The sequence below is a fragment of the Mugil cephalus genome, chromosome 3 (assembly GCF_022458985.1).
Source record: "Mugil cephalus isolate CIBA_MC_2020 chromosome 3, CIBA_Mcephalus_1.1, whole genome shotgun sequence".
In the NCBI taxonomy this organism is placed as follows: Eukaryota; Metazoa; Chordata; class Actinopteri; order Mugiliformes; family Mugilidae; genus Mugil; species Mugil cephalus.
The window spans coordinates 29747878-29771287 of NC_061772.1; the positions used below are offsets into that span (position 1 = coordinate 29747878).

At 43.3% G+C, this 23410-nt stretch overlaps 2 protein-coding genes across 10 annotated transcripts in view; one reads left to right on the plus strand and one right to left on the minus strand.

The window, feature by feature from the left end:
• Nucleotides 1-173: 173 nt before the first annotated feature.
• Nucleotides 174-19417, plus strand: LOC125005036 (ankyrin repeat and BTB/POZ domain-containing protein 2-like). Its single transcript, XM_047579964.1, has 17 exons — nucleotides 174-2233; nucleotides 9217-9366; nucleotides 9778-9985; nucleotides 10063-10215; nucleotides 11139-11304; nucleotides 11916-12005; nucleotides 12102-12203; nucleotides 12449-12545; nucleotides 12695-12830; nucleotides 12904-13142; nucleotides 14191-14369; nucleotides 15330-15435; nucleotides 15514-15616; nucleotides 16547-16619; nucleotides 16712-16780; nucleotides 17270-17383; nucleotides 17781-19417. Exons 1-17 carry the CDS (start codon nucleotides 1354-1356, stop codon nucleotides 18027-18029), a joined length of 3114 nt encoding a protein of 1037 aa, XP_047435920.1. The 5' UTR covers nucleotides 174-1353; the 3' UTR covers nucleotides 18030-19417.
• A 4-nt stretch (nucleotides 19418-19421) lies between these two features.
• The window catches only part of LOC125005037 (serine/threonine-protein kinase BRSK2-like), a 116804-nt gene continuing 112815 nt past the window's right edge, over nucleotides 19422-23410 (minus strand). For all 9 annotated transcript variants that reach the window (XM_047579974.1, XM_047579973.1, XM_047579971.1 and 6 more), the window contains one exon: nucleotides 19422-22344. In XM_047579974.1, the coding sequence (XP_047435930.1) occupies nucleotides 22121-22344 (224 nt within the window). In that variant the 3' untranslated portion in view covers nucleotides 19422-22120. The remainder of the gene's footprint in view (nucleotides 22345-23410) is intronic.

The following is a 23410-nucleotide window of genomic DNA, read 5'->3' on the forward strand; positions in this document are numbered from 1 at the left end:
GAAGAGAAGTGGAGCTGAAATAATACAACTTGTATCTTCATTGTTTTTCAGTGTCTTTTTTCTTCTGTCTTTCAAGGTAAACGTGAGAGGAAGAGGCCGATGGTAAAGTTTCCTCAGTCAAACCTGAACCAGGCAGAGAAATTTCACCCAGACTCCTCGACATTGGAGCAGATACAAATATCAAATGGGTTCTTGAAGTGAACTTTAAGATGACAAATATCCAACAAACTGTGTCAGAGTTGTGGTTGTATCGTTCAAATTCAGTGACTTCCTGCATTTAAAGAGCAGATAAATGATAAATGTGAACACATTTTTTTAGAAGGATTTAAAATCCTTAAAAAAGACTATTTTAAATATTCTGGGTGCTGTGTGACAATAAAAAGTTAACTCTCTTCCCCTCACTGTCAGTAAACACCATCTTAATCAGAGGCAGGAAATCAGCTCTAAACCACAGATAATCACTTTACATTTCAGATTATTGATGAATAAAAGCACTGATCTTTAAACTGGAGTCACATTATTACTGCGTCGACTGGACAAAAGCCACAGAAAAGTAAGAAGAGGATCAGACAGAACCTTTAATCACTGCTGATTGGTTTCATTTGGGAACATGTGACCTTTGACTTTGACTTCAAATAAAGAAAAGATCAGAATAAAGCTGCTCTCTGATTGATCTACGTAACTAATTAGATTTACAAATAAAATGCAATAATTAAACTCAGACTTAAGTGCATCTGTTATATATATAAGATGAGACTGACACTGAACATCAGCGCTTTTTTTATCAATAATCTCAAATCTAAAATGATCGTTTGTGGTTTGGTGGTGATTTCCTTCCTGCCTTCACAGCGTTAATTAACAGCCAGGAGAAGAACTTTTATTTTTAATACAGCACCAAGAATATTTAACACATCTTGAAGGACTCTGACAATACATTTCCTTCTGGTTGGATTTAAAAGCATCACTGTTTAATTGAACCCGTGTTTAGGCCTAAATCTGGTGAAAAAAACTTTACCCAGATTTTTCTGGTGTCTTTTTCTGCAGCTCTGAAAGGTTTCATTGTGAATTATGTTGTTCAGTAGCTTTAAACACATGCAGGTGAACTGTTTGAACCAGTCTGCGCTGTGGCCGCAGGGAGGCGCTGTAGAGCAGCTGCAGGACTCAAACACGTGATTGGTCCGTTTGTGCGTAAAAGACTTGAGTCCCGGTTGATGCTGTGGTTAGTTTTTGGGGCAGTGGGTCAGACTGCTGCAGCTCTCAGGGGTTCACACCTTTAACACGCGTTTATTTGATGGAACATCGTCCCTGCCGTTCACTGTGCGTAAAGATTAAAAACCCAAACCTGTCCGCATCATGTGCAGCAGTTTGTTGGTGAAAACTCTGGAGGACCTGAGCCTGGACTCGGGGTATGTGGCCGGGGAGCCGTGCCCGTCCCTCAGCCTGTCCTCCTCCGGGAGGTCCCGGCGGTCTCCGCCGCACTCGAGCACTCCTCACCGGGGTTCCTGGGGGCAGCGCGCCGGCTCCCTGTACAGCCGGAACGGCAGCTGGGACACGGTGAGCACGCTGCCGGAGGACGCGGCGGACGTCCTGGCCAGGTGTCCCTGCCTGCCGGAGCTGGAGGAGTATCCCTGGACCGAGGCGGAGCTGCGGGAGGTCGTGCGTAAAGTCTCCGGCTCAGACGCGTCGTTCACGCTGGACGCGGTGCACCGGCTGTCCGCGCTGCTCCGGAGGGCTCTGGTGCGGATCTCCCGGGAGGCGCAGAGGCTGAGCGAGCTCCACGGGCGGTGCACGCGCCTGGAGGTCCAGAGCGCCGTGAGGCTGGTGCTGAGCTGGGGTCTGTCCGAGGAGTGCGTCTCCTCCGCGGTGAAGGCGGCGTCTCTGCACTGTATGAGCTCCGGGGACACGGCGCCTCAGCGCGGCAAGTCCGCGCGCTGCGGGCTCACGCTCTCCGTGGGCCGCTTCTTCAGGTGGATGGTGGAAGCGCGCGTGTCGGTGCGCATCCACGAGTACGCCGCCGTGTTCCTGGCGGCGTGCGTGGAAAGGCTGGCGGAGGAGGTGGCCGGACGGGCGCTGCGGGCCGCGGCCGCCGAGGAGGAGCAGGGACGGGGCGAAGGAGTCACCTGGAGCCTCCCGGTGAGCGCGGAGCTGCTGGAGGGGGCCGTGAACAAGGACGCGGAGCTGTGGGGGCTGCTGCAGGTCTACGAGCATCTGATGTGTGGCAAAAATGCAAACGGTGAGTTTAAGCAACTTCTCAAAGTATTTTTTAATAAATCAGAGGCCGCTGTAAAGAAGAACATCCAACTAAACCATAAACCAGAGTCTCTGCTTTAAAACATCTGGAGTAGAGAAGGTTCAGGATTTAAACTTTGACAGATTTGGAGATTTGACTTGTGGTCAAACAACTTTCCAATCAAAGCATCAAAAGCAGCTTCATTGTGACCTCATAGAAACTCTTCACAAGGGTCAAAGGTCACATGTTAGGAATGAAAACAGTCAGTGATCAGATCTTTTCAGAACTGTTTCAGAACTTTTCAGCGGGATAATACCACGTTAAAACCTATGGTTAATATGGCCCGATTTCCGGTTTACCTATAATAAACAAGAGTCGTTCATGTGTCAGACATTTTTTAATAGTTGATTGATTGATTTAATAGTACATTTTTTAATCTTATACGTTATGTTCGCGCTACTTCTGGTGCAGGTAAGATCCGCGCTGTCCCTCAGACGGCTCCGTTTCTCTTCTTCTTCTTCTATGATCGTCTTTCTTGGACGTGTTTGTTCCGGGGCCACACGCCAGCGCGGCGGTGGTGGAGCATGCGCACACGCATCATCCGATTGAAAACGCTGATTCAACGCATTATCTGTGCGTCTCAATCGGATGAGAACTCTGATTTTAATCGGAGTAACGTGTTTACATGCACTTAAATTCTCCTGTTATGGTCCGATTAAGGCAATATGTCGGTTTTTTTTGTTTTTTTTTCACGTGCATGTAAACGCACTGACTGACTCAAACTTGTCACGAATCAGTTTGAATGATTCTTCTCACAAGAAACAACCTAAGAAAAATCTAGTTTTTAAAGCACATCCACTTAAAATGCAAACAGGAACAACTCCTCTCTATAAAACCATTAAACAAAGATACATGTGGTCGGATAAAGACAGAACAAATAATATGACAGGAATAAAAGACAATGTTCGCCACTTTATACCAGGTTCAGGTTCAATGCTGAGCTTTTATTTCTCTATGATCTGAAATCTAAAATGATCGTTTGTGGTTTAGTGGTGAGTCCACTGCCTCAGTATTATAAATTAAGATTTTAAAAACAAAAGATGACGTCCACTGACAGAAAAAAGGCTTTTATTTAACACACAGCAGACAGGGCATTGAAGATCGTCTTTAAGGATTCTGAAACACATGTTCTGGATGAGCTGAAGTTGAGGTTCTTCTTCTGTAAAGATGAAAACCAAACTCCGCCTGTAGCGTTTCTTGATCCAAAACTCTGAAACACAAAACTTTTCTTTGGTTCTGCACCAAGAAACCAAACTTCTGTTTTTCTTGGAGACGTTTTATCAAAGCAGCTTCTTCGGGTCTAAACTCGGTTCTTTCTTGGATGAGCTTTGAAGCGTCTCTGTGTCCAGTTCTCCTTGTTTCAGCTCAGTATTTTGGATGAACTGAGACCAGAGGCTTCGAGCTGCTGAACTTTTCAAAGCGGGTGGCATCAGAGAGCAGACGAGTTCATGATGGCGACAATCTGCTCAGACATCACTGTAGATAAGAGCAACAACAGGAACCAGAGGAAGGAGAAGAAGAAGTTTAGCAGCGCTGTGGAAAACCTCTGTGACAGGAAACGAGCGTTTTGGTTAATAACAGACGGAAGAAAGTAGAAGATCCTTGGTCAGATATTCTGGTTGGTTTGAACATTAATGGATGAAGCTGCGTTCAGGAACTTTTTGCATCTTATTTATTTGTTAAAACCTCTTGTTAAAACCGCGTCTCTTTTCTTAACCGTGATTTTATTGTGAAAATCCATTTAAATGTCAGTGTTCTGGCCTCTGTGGACGGTGGGTTCCTTTAAATGTGCAGGAATCAACACGTTTCTGTAGAAATTGAGCAAAATGAAAACACATAAATTCCTCCTGCTCCCACGACACAACTCCTCAAACATGAGCCTCCAGACGGGAGCTCAGATATAAAGTCTGGGGCGAGTGAATGAAACACAGACGCCGTTTCATTTTGACGACTTAGAGCGTAAACACGGTAACAAAGAGGCACCATGTTCCTCTGGCTGCTGCTGCTGCTGCTGCTGCATGCTGGGATACGAGGTGCAACCTCCTCCTCCCTCTTCCCTCCTAACCCTCGTCCCTCGGGGGTGAACAGGAAGAAGAAGTGGGTGAAGTGAAGTGTTGTTGCTCTCTGACCCGAGCAGGCGACACAGCGGAGCAAACACTCGCTGCATCGTCTGGGTTTTAATCATCATCATAATAATAATCAGTTTGTTCTGAGAATCAGTTTCCACAAAACGTTTCTGCAGCTTTTAACGTCACAGAGGTCAGAGGTCAAACTAGTCGCCACCTCCTCCTGTTTCCACGGCATTATTCCCTAAAACGCAGAGTTTACTTTTATTTTTTTGGACATCTACTTGTCTTCTGTTCAAACTTTTCTTTAAACATCTGTCTTTTCTACTGGACGATCAAATGTGGCCTCTGTGCTCGTCAGGTCTCTTTAACTGTGCAGAAATCACCACGTTTTAGTGGAAACAGAATAAAAACCAACAGACTAACAAACAAGCTGCTGTTTCTTCTTGTCTTGGTTCAAACGTGTGAGAGAACATTCGCTTAATGAAGAGCGGCCTCTCTGGTCTGTGCAGCTCATCCTCAGGTGCATCTTAAAGTTTGAGTGAAGGTGTCACAGCATCTGAGACTGAGGAGGACGTGGAGACGAATATTTAACTCGACTGGACGAAGCAGCGTGATTTAATGCAGCGCAGTAGAAACTCATGAATCCTTTTTAACTTTCATGTGATGTTTCTTTAACCTCCTGAGACCCTGCGTCCTCATATGGGGACGTTTAGCTTTAGGTTTGTAGCAGCTTCTTATTCTGCCTCATTTAAACTTTTATCCTCATAACTATATTAGTTGGTGTAAAAACATGATAACGTTCATTCCAGCTGATTCATTCTGCAGATGATCATGTAACAAAAGTGGAAAAGGTTGAAAACTTCATCAGATTTAACAGCTGAAACTAGTTTTTTATGATTATTAACATAATTTGCTCCAAATCTACTTCCTGCTCAACCATGATGCTTATATCTTATAGTTCCTAGGTCGTACTGATCCCAAATGAAAAGCACAGAAAACAACAGCTCAGGTCTCAGTAGATTAAGATTCTGATTTAAGTCGTTGGTTTCTCCTTCTCCCACTATTCTACTTGTATGTACTTTAACATCTCCATCTACTCAGCAACTTTTGTTTTATTGAAGTGTTAAACGTGGATGCTGTTCTACTTTCTTTCTATTTTGTCTTAAACATAAAGTGTGAATCCACACTCGTGTAAATCAGGATTTTATTGAAGCGGCTTCAGACTGAACTGGAATTATTGATGGGATGTAATGAACATAGACGGAGCAGAGAGCAACATAAACCTTTTTAATGTTCTCTCCTTCTGACTCCATGAGAAACAGGACGAAGGTTTTTAAGGTTTGACTGAATTCAGACCAGATTTCTTCCTCTGAGAGTGACGGATTAATCGATGGCTGATGACTCTTCATGACTCTTGAAGTTGTCCGTGTGACTGGTTTGTTTCTGTTGTCTCTGCCCGGCCTCGCGTCCACGTCTCTAAAGCCAACAGTGTCCGTCCTCCCCGGCTCCCGCAGGTTTTAACCAGATTAGCCACAAAAACAAGGTTTTCCTGCCGTTTTACCAGACGTGAGCCTGACTTTGAGTTACAGCTCTGTTGTTCTTTACGGCTGCACGAGACTCAAATCTGATTTAAATTCTTCACGTTTGGTTTTATTTTACCCTCATGTTACTGACTTTGTTTTGTACACTCTGCATATATATATATATAGGAGCATTGATTCTATTTACTATCGACGTATTGACAAGAACTTCACGATACAATACATTATTGTAATATTGTGATGTTGCTATATTCTACACAGTTCACTGAGAGATTTTAAATGCAGCTTAAAATATAAGTTGCATATATGTAGATCAGACGACAGTGATAGTTCACTGGACAAATATTTATGCATTTACTGGTTTGTTTGTGTGGATCAAGAACAAGAAGAAAACACGCGTCTGGTTTCTGATCTAAGCTCCATTCACAGGGTAAAATATTTATTAGTGTTTAGAATCAATGCTTCATGTGAACAGTAAAAGCAACCGACAAAAGAAATCGACTAATCAGACCAACACAACAAGAAGGTACGATTACTGTTACAACAAATTCTATTTGTAGGACTTAGCTCTGGTTTTCAGGCTCCATCTCCATGGAAACGATGCATCAAATGCATTTTGAGCTTTAAAGAGATTTATTGCGAGAATTAAAGGTTTAAAGATCTATTTGTTAAACTGCCTGGACTTTATTCATGTGGAGCCTCCGGTGTTAAATGTAAAACCTGACGAAGGAACAGTTCATCTTAGTGTTTAACTGTAATATTCAGGAAATGTTGATGATTTATCCTTTAATACGTTTGGTTTGATGCATGTTGCTGTTAACTTGCAGTGTCTGACTGAGTTTTGACTTTGAGCTTCTCTCTTTCAGGACGCTCACGTTTGCTCAAAGCGTCACACAACAAAGTTTGGATCTTTCTAGAAATAAGAAATAACTCTTCAACACATCTACAGACCGACTTTCTGTTTTATTTCCGTCTCCCTGTGGTGTGAAGTCTGCACAGTTAAGTTTCAGTGCAGATCCTTTGCAGAAGGTTCTGGGTCATGCAGGTTTATCAAAAAATCTCTGGAACAAGAAGAACTGGACTTGTAAAGTTTCTTGAAGCTGCACCTGGAGACTCAGTGGTTCCGTCTCCATCTGATAGTTTTGAATCTTTCTCAATCATACGTTTAAGACGAGGAATGAGATGTGCTCACTACTTCTCAGCTGCTGCTTGATCTCCAGGCTTTTATTTATTTTACACGCACACACACACACACACACACACACACACACACACACACACACACACACCTCCTCTGTGCTCCTGTTGTCGTCCCCCAGACACTTGCAGCATTATTGCAGGTAGCAGAAAAGGCCTGTTGTTTGCAGGCCCCGCTGACTGACTCCCACATACAGTGCGTCCAGTCTTTCTCCGAGGATGCGGCCTCAGGTCTGGGGGGTTGTTAAGCGAAGCTTTTTATTCGGCTGCAGGTTACACACCGGGAGAAAGCCGAGGGAAATGACTTAATGATTGTGGATGTGAGCGGGCCAGTGTGCGCGGACTACACAGGTAGGGATTAGAAAACAGTGATTTGTGCTTTGTCCGCTGCAGACTGGTCTCCTGTTGTGAGGCCATGAATAGACGCCTGTTCGCCGTCTCTCCTGTCGGTAAACACAGCGGAGTAATCGCCACCAATTATCTGCAGCGCAAACTTCTCGTTTACCGGACAAGAGGCGTCTTTCAGACGGCGCACAGGTCCAGAGTGATGAATCTGTTCAGGCCGATAAACGTCCTTTTGTTTCCCTCCTCTTCACCCTGAAGGTGTTTCTCCGTTAACCTTTAAGATGCTTTGATAAAACAGTGATTCCCTCTGATTTCATGCCTTTAAATGTAGGATTAATCAGAAAACTTAGGCCGTGCAGGACTTTTACCCATGTTAGGGGTTACGGGTGTTTTTCGGCTGCAGTATTTTTTTTTTTTTTTTGCAGACTCTCCTCACTGATGCTGGCTCTATTGTGTTGAAGATCAGGAGTCAGCAAATCCTCCATTCAGTGGGACACAATGGACGGGGCTGGGGGGGGGGGGGGGGTCCAAACGTGGCCGGCTGATTTTCAGGGTCCGTGCATCAAACACGTGATGACGTTTAAAGCTTCTGGTTTATTCAGTGATTAGGGAACGCCGGGGTGATGAACCTCTTTTAGATTTAGTTGTTTTTTTTTTAGATTCCTCTGGAGAAAAACTCAGAGCTCAGCCGCTTGGATTAACAACCTCAAAGCAGGACTAAGACAGTGCTGCAATAACATCCCATAAATATCACAGTCAGATTCTTACCACATGGGAAATGGATAGTTCTCCTCTAAGTGTGAAGGATTAAGAAGCTACACATGATGGAAGCCTCACTCAGTCTGCAGAGTATTTGTCTTGTTTTGTGATCTCTCTCTCTCTCTAGTCAAACTAAATATTTTCTGCAGGAATCTGGTCACGTGTTATTATCTCTTTCCGTCTCGGTCAGATGTTTGACGTGATCCGATCGAGTTCAAGTGTCTCCACAAAACACTGCAGCTCGTATCATCACCTGAACATGGACCACATCCCCCAAGTTCTGCAGCAGCTCCACTGGCCTCTAATAAAATCCCGTATTTAATACAAGACTCTGCTACTCACCTTCACAACCAAACTCCATCATCATCATCATCTCTCTGAACTGTACGAACTCTCCTGTACTCTCAGATCCTTCCATATCTCTGGAACATTCTCTCACCTGAACTTTAAGCTGAACCGATGGGATCACTTGTGTAACCAGGTCTGAATATAGAAGTGTGGGACTAGTTGAGGAAAGATGCCTGAAGCAGGAGGACGATTCAGATATAAAGCGAGCATGATGCTTTGAGCTGAATGCTAACGTCACCGTGCTAACATTGACAATGCAAACACATAGACGTATTTTGCCGTGTTCTTTAAGATTAGCATGATGAAAAATGCAAATTAACAGTTCTAGAGGTCTAGAGGAAGAGCAAAGAGGAGGTCTATGGATGTAGTGAAGGAGGTCATGACGGTAGAAGAAGAAAAAGAAGAAGAAGAAGAAGAAGAAAAGCAGTTTCAGTTGATCCTCAGAGGAACATGAACGTCTCTGAGTATTAAAACATAGACATCACAATCTAGGGGTGAAGTCAAAAGTAATTTGGTTTCCTTCTCGTGCACCGTATCGTGTTTCCGTCCTCCTTTTCCCTCCACACTGAATGTTTTCTTCAGATTCTTCCGTCATGGATCAAAGCGATGAATGAACGTCTGATTTAACAGTGATTTAACACTCAGAGCTGTATGTGTGTGTTTGTAGGTGAGCTGTCGCTGCCGGCCCACGTCAGCCCGTACGCCAAGGCTCCCAGGGACCCGGCGGAGAGCAGGGAGGACGCTTACGTCCAGCTGGAGCTGAGGACTCTGGAGCAGGCTCTGCTCGCCACCTGCGTGGGCAGCATCGCGGAGCTCAGTACGTTTGTGTTTGAGTGTGTGTGTGTGTTTCTGCCGTCAAACACTCGACCCCGTGTGTTTTTTTTGTGTGTTTGTTTAAACTGTGACCGACGTCGAGCTCCTGGGACACGTCGTTAGTCCTCGGTTACATTACAACCTGTGGCTTGTGTCCAGAAAACAAGGCCACCTTCACACCCTGGTCCTCCGACCCCCCCGCACCCCGGCCCCCGCCCACCGCTGAAAGAAAAGAAAAATGTCTTTGTTCACGTCAGTTTATTAACCTTCTGACGACATGTTTATTCACCATATTTCACTATTAAATCAGACATGTCAGATATGTTTATAGCTGCTGCTTTGTCTTAATGAATCATCTTTAATGGAACGTCCTAGCCTAGCCTCCTAGCTAACGGTGCTTCCCGTTCTCCTGCAGGCGACCTGGTGTCTCGAGCGATGCGCCACATGCAGCGCCTGCACAGCTCCAGCCCCTCCATCCACCCCGCCACCTCAGCCAATCAGCCGCCGGCCTCCTGGGCCCCGGACGCTCTGCGCACCCTCTACTACTTCCTGTCCAGCCCGCAGATGGAGTCGCTGGAGAACCCCAACCTGGAGCCTCCGGCCGTGACGCTGAGCAGAGAGAGGTGAGTTCTGACCCGGTGTCTCTGAAGTGTCCCGGTCACCTTTTAAATCCTCATCCGCATCCTTAACGCGCGTCCAGGCCGTTCCTGCTCCTCCCTCCTCTCATGGAGTGGATCCGGGTCGCCGTGGTGCACGCCGAACATCGCCGCAGCCTATTGGTGGACAGCGATGATGTCAGACAGACGGCCCGGCTGCTCCTCCCAGGACTCGACTGTGAACCCAGGCAGCTGAGGTAAGTCTAGTCCTCAGTGTTTCTGCAGGACTTTAAATAATTAGAAATCTCTTCCACAAAAACCAAAGAGGCGTCAAAGTCTGGATGATATTTATTGCCTGCTCATATTTTCTTTTCCCTTAAACAACATAAAATCCTCTAGTTAACATCTGCAGAGGTTTAACTCAAAGCATGTCAGTTTAACCCTCAAACCTGATTATAAAATTCTTACGTTGTTACCATTAAAGTGTCCTAAAAATGCCTTAAAAATAGCAAATGTTAATATTTTTTCTACTTTTTCTACATAAATCTTTTAATGCACTTCAATACTAATCACAAATACCAAAAGTTTGATTATTTTCTGACTTTTAACCCTTTAGATGCCAGTGTTTGTCATGACATCACAATTTTTTCAAAACAAAACTATTGAAATAGTTTCAATAATCTAAATGTAAAATGGATTTTTCTTGAGGAGATTATTAGATCCTTGGACATGTCAATAATTAGTAGCAACACTGGTTTTGATTATTTTTTATTTATTTATATTTTGTAGTGCTCCAATTAAAACCCGTTTAAATCCATTGAAACTGCTGCTGCATTTTTGTTTGTTTCACATTCAGACTCATTCTCTTTGTCTTTCAAGTAACAGGATAAAAGATACACACACAGTTACACACACACACATGCAAACACACACCCAGGTCAATGCAGAGATCACTATGAACCAGCTCGTCCTCATGAACCTAACATCATCATCTCTTTGTCATAACAAACTTGGGAGCTGAAAATCCCAGTAGAGCAGCATGAACCTTTTATTTCCCAGGTTGAGAGGATATATTCTGTTGGCTCAGCCCAGCGTTGCTTCTGTTTGCTGCAGCCTCCTGGACTCTGGCCCGTATAGAAGCGGTTGTCGTGACTCTTTCTCTCCGTCCGTTCCTCTGCAGGTCCGACTGCTGCTTCCTGTCGTTTAAATGCCTGAACGCGGAAGCTGCTTCGGCCAAGTTCCAGCTGGACTTGGGCTTCAGGATGCTCTCGTGTGGCCGAGCAGATCTGGTCCATCAGGCCGCACGTCTGCTGGGAGCGGAGGGAGTGAACACCATGGACGACCAGGTGAGCCGGCCTGATTATCAGCTACTGTCTTTAGGAATGGTTTGGAATATGTCAGGTTTCTGTCTTGTCGAGCTTTATTTTCCCCTATTTAAAACAAGTCCTGATTTCATCCTTCTATTTATTTTTTTGGTTAAAGACATCATTAATCACAGCACCGATCAAACTAAAAAAGAAAACAGAGTAGCTTAAAGTTCTTGTTTAAATCCAAAAGTTTTCAAATGTGTCTAAATACTGGTGAAATATCTGAAGCTCACTCACACAGAGAACCTGAAACTGACTGAGTGTCGGGCTCAAATGGACAAACATAAATCTGTTGAGAAAGTATTTCCTTCATTTCTTGATCATATGGATCTAATGAAGAGTTGGATCAAACTTCATACTCTCAGACAGTGAAGAGCAAGAGTCCAGACGACTGCAGCTCAGTTACGTCAACGGGAGGAAGGACTTTGATCAGGGGAACCAGGGGAAAGATGACAGTTGCTTTAGGTTTTGTATAGTTGGAGGATGTGGTGATGATCTTTATATTAAGTCAGATTTCCACAGACTGATGATTTAAACCCAGAACTCCTGAATGTCCTCTTACTGTATTTGTTTCCCGTGTGTTCCTGCAGGGGATGACTCCTCTCATGTACGCGTCAGCGGCCGGAGACGAAGCTCTGGTGCAGATGCTGGTGGAAGCCGGAGCTCAGCTGGACCTGCAGGTAAAGAGCTCAGCAGCAGACTGGTCTGATGTTTAATCCAGCTGCTTTTATCACCGAGCTGAAATCTGTGAGAGTTTTTTTTTTTTTTTTGTTCAGGTCCCCGGCTGCTCAGCCAGACATCCGTCTGTTCACCCCGGCAGCCGGCGTTGGGTGGCGCTGACGTTCGCGGTGCTGCACGGTCACCTGTCAGTGGCTCAGGTGATTTAAAGTTACAGAAAATCAGTTAAATAAAGAATGAATTAGAGTGAGATTAACAGAAACCTCTAGAGGTCTGCAGAGGTACTGCAGGCGAGGTGCAAAATATTTGGTTGATCATTTTTTATACATTTTTTGGTCATACACGTCATCTGACTGGTTGTAGGGCTAACCAATACTAAATTCCATGCAAAGCGAAGCAGATGAATGTGAGATCTTCTAACTGGGTTTTATCTGGGTGATGGCAGCTGCTGCTGGAGGCCGGAGCAGACGTAGAAGGTGGAGCGCTGCTGGACGGTCAGGAGAGTTCAGCTGAGACGCCGCTGCAGCTGGCGGCTGCTGCAGGTATCTGCTGCTGGACAATGTTTGACGATAGAAACTTCTCCACCATTTCATTTAGTTTATTATTTACCTGAATCAGATAAATGTAGAGTATTTAACAGACTCCTGTGATGCTGTACTTGAGTAAATGTCTCCTCTCTGATCTGTCTCAGGTTACTATGAGATGGTCAGCCTGCTGCTCGCCCACGGAGCCGACTCTCTGCTCAGAGTGCATCCTGGGAATTCCCTGACGTCGCCGCTGTATGAAGACATGAACTGCTTCAGTTACGCAGCAGCACATGGACACAGGTGAGACTCCGCCTCGTAGAAGTTTCACCACTTTCTAGTTTCTGCTCGACCACCGACACTCGTCCGTCCTCAGAAACGTCCTCAGGAGGCTCCTGCTTCAGCCGCAGCACAGGAAGGAGGACATCCTGTCTCTGGAGGAGATCCTGGCCGAAGGAGTGGAGGAGGGAGAGAAGATGGGGAAGTCTCCGGCGGCTGATTCCTCGGGCGTCGTTCCCAGGCTGTGTAAGGCCCGGATGAAAGCCCTGCAGCAGGCGGCCTACTACAGCGCCGAGCACGGACACCTGGACGTAACCATGGAGCTCAGAGACATGGGTGAGTCCTGATCCAGGCTGAGAAAACACACATTCACTCCTAGTTCTTTATGATAAGATCTAAGCACACAATAGACATACCATAAACACACCACAGAGAAAAGAGTTTTAATTTGAAGCTCTGTCTTCACAATGATACATCAGAAATGATCCTGATAACAGACCAATATTTTATTTTTTACTACAAGTAAGAGACCCTTACAAAATATGAGACAGTCAAAATGAAACTTAACAATACCCACAATCCTCTCTGTCATTTATAAACTACAGAACTACTCTATCCATTGATACCAAGCATCAAGTAGCTCAACTCTGCATCACACGGTGACTTGCCCGACAGAATCTGAGGCCTGGTTCGTTGCCTCCATCTAGTGGGAATATGTTGGTACTACAGATAATAAACCGTCAGGTCATTAGTTTTCATTGAGACCATCACAGCAAAGTGCAACTTTGTGACTCATTTTTTTAGCCTTGTGAACGCCATTTAAATATTCTTATGGATTCTATAATGTGCGCAATGATGACATTTGATGACGTTCAGGCTAAATAAAATCTTCAAAGGTTGAATCGTGTGTACGTTGCCTCCTGTACCTGGAATCAGTAGTATTTTTGTACTACCTATATGTATTTTCAAGAGGTAAAAACCCAACATGGAGAAACACTTTGGGTTCTTTGGTCCAAATAAAGAGTGGGCCTGGTTCTATTTTACTAGAACCTTTGTGGTATTTCTAGAAACTCTTGGTCCAGTTCTAGTCAAGGGGTTGAGAATGATATTATTGATATCAGGATGCTTTCTACTCTCTAATCAAGTAAACATTCTAGTTTCACACTAATTAATGAGACATAGGAACAGACACAATGTTAGACTAAACCTCTCCACAGAGACCAGGGTTCACAGAGACCAGGGTTCACAGAGACCAGGGTCACAGAGACCAGGGTCCACAGAGACCAGGGTCCACAGAGACCAGGTCCACAGAGACCAGGGTCATGTATATGGACTAGGGTTTAACAAGTTAAAGGCTGATGCAGTAGATGCTGCTCTGTTCCAGGTGTTCCCTGGAGGCTCCACATCTGGCTGGAGTCTCTCCACAGAGCCCTGCAGCTGAGCCGGGACGAAGTGATCGTCTCTCTCCTGGCAGAGTTCCCCTCCATCCGGAGGGAGGACTACAGCCCCGAGCTGCTCTCTGCAGGGATACCGCTCATGTTCAGCATGTTGGAGAGCAGCAAGGTACGACCCAACCGCCGCCCCCTGGTGTTTTTTCTAACTTCTGTTAGCTCATGTGAGGGTTAAAAGTTAAAAATTTAGACTGCTGAAATATCCCCACTGCCACTTTAAATGCATGAACATATTTAGGATTTTTAATAAGTTAATTCTGCAGAAAACAGCCTAATTCATAACCAACCGCTGTTTATTACTGAGCTCAAAAACAAATTAATGTTCTACAGAAAGAGAAACAGATTAAAGGACCCATGTGTAGGATTTAGTGGCATCTAGTGGTGAAGTTGCATATTTCAGCCAATAATTATTCTTTTGCACAAAAAATTGCATCCTTTTCCACCACAGCAACTTTTTTCTGCAGCTTTTTAAAACTGCCAAGCCTCTTTCCGTAACTCTTTTAGTTATTTTTGTCTATAAGCAAAACCCCTTCTTTTATAAATATGTACAAAAGTATGAAACAGCAGAAATGTAACTACCCAATCATCTAGTTTTACAGACAGTTGCAGCCTTACACTGCACATCATCCAGAAATGTCAGTTCATAAATCAGAAAGTTGAGGCTTCCTTTTCTTCTGCACATAGTTCAGATTCAGCTACAGCCTCTTAAAGTGCTTCAACTGGGACATAAGATCTGAAACCACCTCCTTCAAGGCTCGTTTATGGCTGGCCGAGTCCCAGAGTCTTTAACGACGGGTGCTGCTCTTTCAGTTTGTATGTTTTTAAAAGCAAACTTGCACAGAAATAAAAAAAAAGTAGTATAAAAAAAACAGAGTGATTTTAAACTGTATAAACATCAGTTCATTTCTGGATCATATTTTGTATAAGTTCAGTCTATACAGATGTTTTGCTGCTGAGTTTTTATACATTTTTAAATATGAGAAGACACATTTAGGACAGTGCTGTGTTGTGTGTTGTGTTGTAGCTGAAGTTGATGTTGTAACGATCTCCCATGTCTCTGTTTCCCCTGTAGGACTATGTGGTGATGAAGCGTCTGTCCTCCGTCTTCTCCCACTGCTACGGCTGCTGTCCGGTTCCTCCCGTCCCGCCCATGGACACGTCTCTGTCCACACAGCTGGGTAACTATCGCTCCTGTCCAGCGTCGCCTTTTTGAGTTTCTGAAGCCAGAAGGTTGACGCGCTCTTCTCTGTCCTCAGATATCCATTTCCTGAACAACAAGGAGATGTCGGATGTGACGTTCGTGGTGGACGGACGTCCCTTCTTCGCCCATCGGGTCCTGCTGATGTCGGCGTCCGACAGGTCAAAGTTTTCCTTATTTCTGTCCAATATTCTTGTTTCATTTAACAGATGCTGCATTTGTTGTAGCTTCAGTTCTAAACCACTGGGGAGGAGTTTAGGTTTTTATTAGTAAAACAATCTGTGACTAGAGTCTGTTTACGACCAAATATCAGCTGAGATCATTTTGATGGGATTTATGTGGTGGAGTTGAACTCTGATTGGTTCTAGTGACGATCCAATTCCATGCAAAAGTATTTATTTATTATTATTTATTTATTTCACTCTGTATTGGTTAATACCTGCCTCAGACTCATATTCTGATAAAAAAGTCAGTGCTAATAATGTCTTACATGTTATTGCAGAGGTTCTGTGGAGGAACAACTCTGCCATAATTAAAAATAAATAAATAAATAGCATTCATGGCATATATTTAGGTATTAAGTGATTTATTTATTCATTTACGTATTTATAAATGACTCTGTAGTATGGGTAATAAATATGTAAAAATAAATAAAACTAATAATAAAACATATAAATAAAACTAATTAAAATAGAACAAGAAAATAAAGGAAAAAAGAAATGCTATCTCAAGCGTTCCAGATAAGTAAGATAACAACATAATAACTTATAAATAAAAGCAACTTATTTTAGAGCAGAGAAGAACAGATACATCATTAAAATGTTTACATTTGATAAACTAAACTTTTACAAAACATTTTATGAACAACCCGAAATAAGTGTAATATTGATGCATCGCTGCCACCTGCTGGTTAGTTCTGGGTCTCAGTGTTGTATTGACTTTCACACTTTCACAAACCCAGACCGTCCCAACTTCTATCCAACATTTACATTGTTTTAATTCTAAAACATCCTAAATAAACTTGTGCAGTCATGTCAACTTGCTTAAAGTGAACCTTTAAATAAACCTCGTCTCCTTTTTCCTCTGGACAGGTTTCGGCGAATGCTCCTCGACTCCCCCAACAACGTCATCCACATCAGCCACATGACCTACAGCACCTTCCAGGTGGGACACCGCCCTCCCACCCTCAGCTCTCTGAAATAAATGTGTGTCAGTGTGTGATCATGAAGTGATGGTGTGTGTTTGTTTTCCTGCAGGTGATGATGAAATCTCTCTACTGTGGAGGAACCGAGGGGCCAAACGTCTCCCACTCTGAGGCCGTGAAGGTAAAAAGCAGCTCCACCTTAAAACTACCTGGACGTACCTCAAGGAGGCAGCGTAGTACTCAGGAACACAGTCAGTGTTCTCATAGAAGGCAGTGAAAGACTGGAAGAACCTGCAAAAATGATGTAAAACAAATAATTGAACCTGTCGGCACTGATTAAATACGCTGCTGCTGTCACGTTTTTCTTTTTTATAAATGGTCATAATGGATATTTACTCCTAAACAACAGCAGCTTTGTTAATATAAATGACCAAAGCTAATATTTGCCACTGATTTACTGCTCTAGTAATCTGAAATTACTAGGCCTCTCATCACATTAGGAGCACGTTTTAGATTGTGTTTTGTGTGTAGTGTTTGTGTGTTTTTGTGCAGTGTGGTGTCATAGTCTCTGTACGTCCTGTGGGTCTGTGTTGGATGTTGTTTTGCATTGTCCATAAACCAAAAAAAACAACACAAACAAATGTTGTCCTGTTTGGTGACTGTCTTCCAGCTGCTGCCAGTGGCGTCTTTCTTCCAGCTGCGATGTCTCCAGAGATGCTGCGAGAGGACATTGTCTCAGAGTCTGACCCTGGACAACGTGGTCAGCATCTACCAGGCTGCAAAGGTACATGAACACGAGAGAAGAGCTTTTTTGTGCTGAGGTGTCGGCGTCTGGAGTTTTACTTGAAACTGTACAACACAGGTGTGAGGAGGCCGGAGGCTCTAACCTGGTCTGTGGTGGGATGAGTTTACAAGTATAAAAGAAAAAGAATCCAATAAAGGGAGCTGCTTTTCTTAGTTTTCACACAGTTTTAGTAAAAGTTGTGGACATAACACAAAACTGAGACCTAGAACTAAACAGAAATTGCACAACGTTTTGTTTGTAGGTGAAGCACAGTTAATGCAAACACTTTCATAATGTTCTACTTTGCACTAAACTAATATGAGTTTTGACTGTAAAAGGTCTCTTCATATATTTATATAACGTAAATGAGCAGATTATCATTTTATTTTCTCTGTAGCACCACGGAGCAGCGGAGCTCTGCAGGTTCTGTGAAGGGTTCTTCCTGCAGAACATGGACCAGCTCCTGGACCGGGAGGACTTCCACCGCCTGCTGCTGGGAGGCGTCAGTCAGGACCTGCTCTGTCCGGGGACCAGCACCCGGTCCGGGCCAGGACCCAGAGACCCGGACCCACAGGTCCTCCTGAGGGACCTGGAGGCGGCTCTGATCCAGAGACTTTACAGCCTCCACGCCGTGTGTCGAGAGTAGAAACGCTGCAGAGTTTGGGAGTAGTAGCCATACTGTGTAACAGGTTAGTGTAGACTGCAGACACACATAGTTCATCCTATTTATTAACAAGTGAAGACGAGGACGAGACGATCTGAGATGATGCCAAAAATGAATTATTGTTAAAGTAATATTTAAATGTGGTTGCAGTTTTCCCATGACTGAGACTTTGGGATTTTTTTTACCAGTAACTTAACCTTTATTTCTAATAAGCTGCAACGAACAAACTACAAAGAATAAAAAGAAACTGACGTTACCTCAGAGCACTTGTTTAAAAAATATATTTAAAGTTGTTAAACTGTATTTAGACTGAAACACCAGTTTGCACTTAAAGAAACGGTCAGATTCACAATACTTTTAAAACACTCCACCTAAAATAAAAACGTCAGCTTGCAGATTTTATTGGCTAATTTATATATACAGTATGTAATTTATTGTAAAATGAAACTTAAAATAGTTGCATGGTTAAAAATCATCGTCCCCATCCGATCAAAAAACCATTTAGACGACATGGAAACAAAGCTGGTTTGCTCTGGTGCTGTGAAGTAAACAGCTAGTTAGCCTAGCTAGCATCATGCTACACATTTTCTTAAAAAAGAAGAATTTAAATTTCTTCTCACATCATTGTGCCTAACGGTTTAATTTTTTTTTCCCTAACATAACTTAGGCCCAGAATAATATTTAGTGAGTGCTATGCTAACGCTCAGTTTTGCAAGTAATACTCGGTGACCAGGTACAGTGGTGAGCTAATTAGCTTCATATGTTAGCTTTTAATGAAATCCAGAATCCTGAGGTTTTCAGAAGCCTAGCGCGCTCAGTTACCATCAGATGAGAGAAAATAACGAGTTCCCAACAGAGAGACTCTGGAACAACATTCTCTCAGAATTGCTAGTGAAATATGCTATGCTATATGCTAATTTGGGATTGAATTAATCCGATGCTAACCCTTGAAGGTAATCGTAGGTTCCTACTCTTCATAGTGAGGTGTTTAGCGTCATGTGTTAGCTTTTATTCTGTTTTATTGCTGCTCAATTTTGGGATTTTGAAAATTGCTGAATATGTTTTTGTGTCAACGTGCAGCAACAAAACATCTGAAAAACCTGCTGTGATTAGACAGTTAGGAGGTTTTAAACTGTTTGTTTGCTGAATCTGACACTAAAAGGGAAAATAAATAATCTTACATATATTTTTTGCTACATTTTATTTGGCTACTGTTTTTTTTTTAATGTAATGTACAGTTTTGTAGACTGAAAGACATTTGTGATGTAAAGACTTAATACACATAATCCACTCTGACTGTGTAATATATGTATGTACATATTTTTTGTGAATAAACCTTTAAATGAGACAAACTGTGCATCAAAACAAAACGGCTCCAAAGTCAACAGATTTATTTCCTTTAGCACTGAAGTTGTTCACAGTAACATCACGAGGGAATACATTGCCAGTGGTTATCCTGCTCAGTAGTAGCGCTCCGTGCTCCGAGTCCATTTTGTGTGCTCTGGATTCCCACAGTAGAAAAAGAGGAAAGCGAACAATGAAAGGTATTGCTTTAATTTTTCTCTCTGATAATAACCCAACGCCGCACCCAGCTGGTCTGAGTGAGCGACCCGATCGCCAGCGAGGTCCCTCTTTGAGAGAATGAATAAGGAGGATACATTGCACGGTTACTGTGTGCCTACAGTAATCCAAAAATAAAATAAAATAAAAAAAGGAGGAAGAGGGAAAAAGAGGATGGAGAAGTTGGTAAAATAATAAAAAAAAAAGGCAAATTAAAGCAAAATGCACATAAAGAACAGAACTACATAAATAAGTGTGGAGAGTAAAAGGGAACAAGAGAACAATTCCAACGACAACATGCAAAGAAAAGACGAATGCTGAACATGCAAACAACCGTACGAGGTCAAAGCTAAGAGTAGGAATCCCCTTGGTTTTTTAAATAAGCTTGTCGGTAAAACTCGGCTTATTTACAGGATGAGTGTTTGCTGAGTTCTCAGTCTCCATACGTACAGGGGCGGCGGGGGCTGGGGAGAAGGAGCCGACATTTAAAAACAAAGGTTTTGTTCATCTCAAAGAGGCTAAGTCTACATTCTTAAATTACGGTAAATCATTTTTTTTGTCCCCCCCTCCCCCCAAAACGTATATTACAAGGTTTCTCTCGTCAAAAAAGGCGGGAAAAATAAAAAGGAACAAACGCTCACAAAACGTTTTCATTTCTCAGTGATCGAATAACTTAAAACATGACAAAAATATCCTTAAATAATTTGACATTAAGAAACATTCTCTACATCTTTCATATAAATAACAGATAATAAATTAACGACATAACAAATGACAGTACAAAAATATACACAGCAGTTCAATATCGTCTGAAACCTGCAGAAAATTCGAAAGGAACCTGAACGACGGCGACGACGACAACGACAACAAAAAAAAAGATTTAAAATGAAAAAACAACATTTTGTAAGTAAACCCAGATCTTTTAAAAGTGCAAAATGAAAACATGTCATCATCGGAGGCCTGGTCACACCAGAAAGTGGCACAGCCAAATTCATCCGCACTGTTAACGGCTACCATGCTAACTAGCAAGAACATGCTAACACAAAATCCAAGCTAGCTTTTTGAGCTTCTTCCTACTTTTTCCCCGTACTAGGCTCTCCACTTCCTCGGGTATTTGGTCGCACATATTTAAATTACACGATGCGTTATAGAAGTGGAAAAATACGAAGCTAGCTAGTTTACTAATGGTCCCGTTAGCTCGGTTGCTAATGGCCAAGTTGAATTCATTCAGGCTTATTTGGAGCTTAAATACAAAACGACGGACGGCTAACAAGCTACGATAGCATCCTCTACTTTGGATTCTTGAGCTCTAAGTCGACGTAAATCTGTTGGTTTTAAAATGAGCCGTTAGACGTGCTGGTGTGACCGCGCCTTCACAGGAACACAAAACTAAAACATGGCAACAACAACTCTAGAACATAATGTCACAACTACGACTGTTTCTTTTTTTTTTCTTCTTTTTTTCTTTTTTGTACAAACGCAACATTATTTAGCCTGTACAACAGAATAGATCATTCATTTATATAATATTACCAATATTACCCCCCCCACCCCTTCCCCCCCATTTATCATACTTTTATGGGCGACCTTTAACTGCAAGAAACCATTTACAGAAACGCCACAGAGCGAGCTCGAAAAAAATCTGCCGTTCACAAAGAAACACGACGTTAAAAGGAATTACAATCCAGCCAGCGTCCGTCCTTCTGTCCGTCTCTTCCACAGCTCCTTCATCCTGATGCTGTTTCCAGTCATTTACATCCCACAAAGAAGTCATGAGTGTCTCTTTTTTTTTTTGTTTTTTTTATGTACATGTGGCAGAAGTGGAAGAAAGAGGTGGGAGGAGAGGGGATGTGTGTGTAGATCGACAAACATCACTGTCTTAAGGCTTTTCTCTTTTTCTTTTTTATTTCTTTTTGTACAACTCTTCTGAGATGACGCTGCGTTTGGTCTGGATGGGGCGAGCTGGACTCTACTGATGCGGCCGGGAGGAAGGACTCGAAGAGGAGGAGGAGGAGGAGGGGAGTCGTGGTTCGGGGTTGGGGGGGTCGGGGGGCTGATTTGTTTGTGGGTGAGTTTGGGGAAGGGTTCCTCTGTCTTTTCTTCAGATTCGGACTCTGTCGGTCGGGGCCGTGAGCGGGGCCGCTGTCGGCCGGTCTCGCAGGGGCCCCCACCCCACGAGGTTAATAGTTATTATGGATGATCCCTGGTGGCAGAGACAAGTCAAGCCATCACACATGTGAGGAGGACACACACCCACCGAAAGACCCCCAAGGACACAGAGAAGGGGACACAGGGGGAGGGACGACAAAGCTACATTTGCTACTTATTGTAAAATACTGATCGACTTTTAAACTGAAATAGCCATTCCCGTTATACAGTACAAAATGTATAGGCAAAAAGTAGATTTGATTCTCACTCCTAACTAAAGGTCACTAAAGTTAGCAGCCGTCTCTCGTCTTTAATGACCTGATTACTGCTCTCGTCACGTCTAGTCATGCACAGCTACCGCCTCCTTAAGGTTGATCCTGTGTCCTGTTGCTGGCGGCCATCTTTGTTTTGTCTTTGCCGGGGGGGCATTTAGAGTCATTGGGCGGGGGCTGGTTGGGCTTGCTGCTGGGAGCATGCTTGGTGGGGGAGCTAGGCGTGGCGGGGGCGCCGGGGGAGTGGGACGCTTGGATGTTCTTCTCGTCTGAAAAAAGCTGTTTAATTACGTCAAAGAAGTTACTCAATGGGCTGCCTACACAGACGGGAAGAAAAGAAAAAAACAAAGAGAGAGAAGAGAAGAGAAGGAGAAAGAGAAAGAGAGAGAACAAACAACCGATGAGCAATGGGGTTAACATGAGGAGTGGAGGAGGAGGTGATGGAGTGATGAGAGGTGGAGTGGAGCTGGAGAAAAGGAGACTCTGTGGGACGCGAAGGTTTAGGTTTGTTCAGACCAAAAAAGATTATAATTATTATTATTATTATTATCATCAGCGTGTGTTATAACTATAAAATCAGTGGCGGCTTCAGAGTCTCGGTTTCTCCTGCAAGATGGAGCACCAGCAGGAGCACTGGAAGACATTTCAGGTATTAGTCAGTACCGAAAGATGATGCATAATATAGGAAACCTGGGTTTAAAAATAGCTTCTGGGGAAATCTGTCGCAGGTTTTCAGCAATTTAAAATGAAAGTCTGGCCTAGTGGAGCCAGATTCAGTTCTCATCGGCATATGGTTCTGGTAACACACCATCTGGATTACATTATGGGGCGTGTTCCTGTCAATACAGACAAACCTCAGCTGATAAGATCACGTCACAGAGTAACATGAGTAACATGTTCCTGTTAGTTAAAGAAATCACTGAAGGAAAAACGGTAACAAAACAAATAGCTACTGGATAATCCTCCAACCAACTGGATGAGAGAATCTTCTAAAAATAACCCTTTAATTTATCACCACATAAAACTCCACCGTAAATAATCTCATTGGTCTGGAAGATCTCTGCAGGAGCAGCATCAGTTTCCAATGGAGAGACTTCAAACCAACTTCCAGCCACAAAAAAACTAAACCAAAATGCAGGTGGAAAGTTAGTCTGACTTCCAGGCCACTGAATGAATGTAACCAGTAAAACAATAAGGCGTCACTACCTAGAGCAGGCAGGAGGAACTTTATTTCATTGCACTTTTATTTTAAATTTTAACTACCAATGCCAGTAGTGCTGTGTGCATGGGGTGCATGGGATTAGCATAGAAGCAATTTAAGCTCAAATAAAGAGCTGGGATGCAACTGGGATTGATAACAGGTCATGTGGTTAGATATCTGTG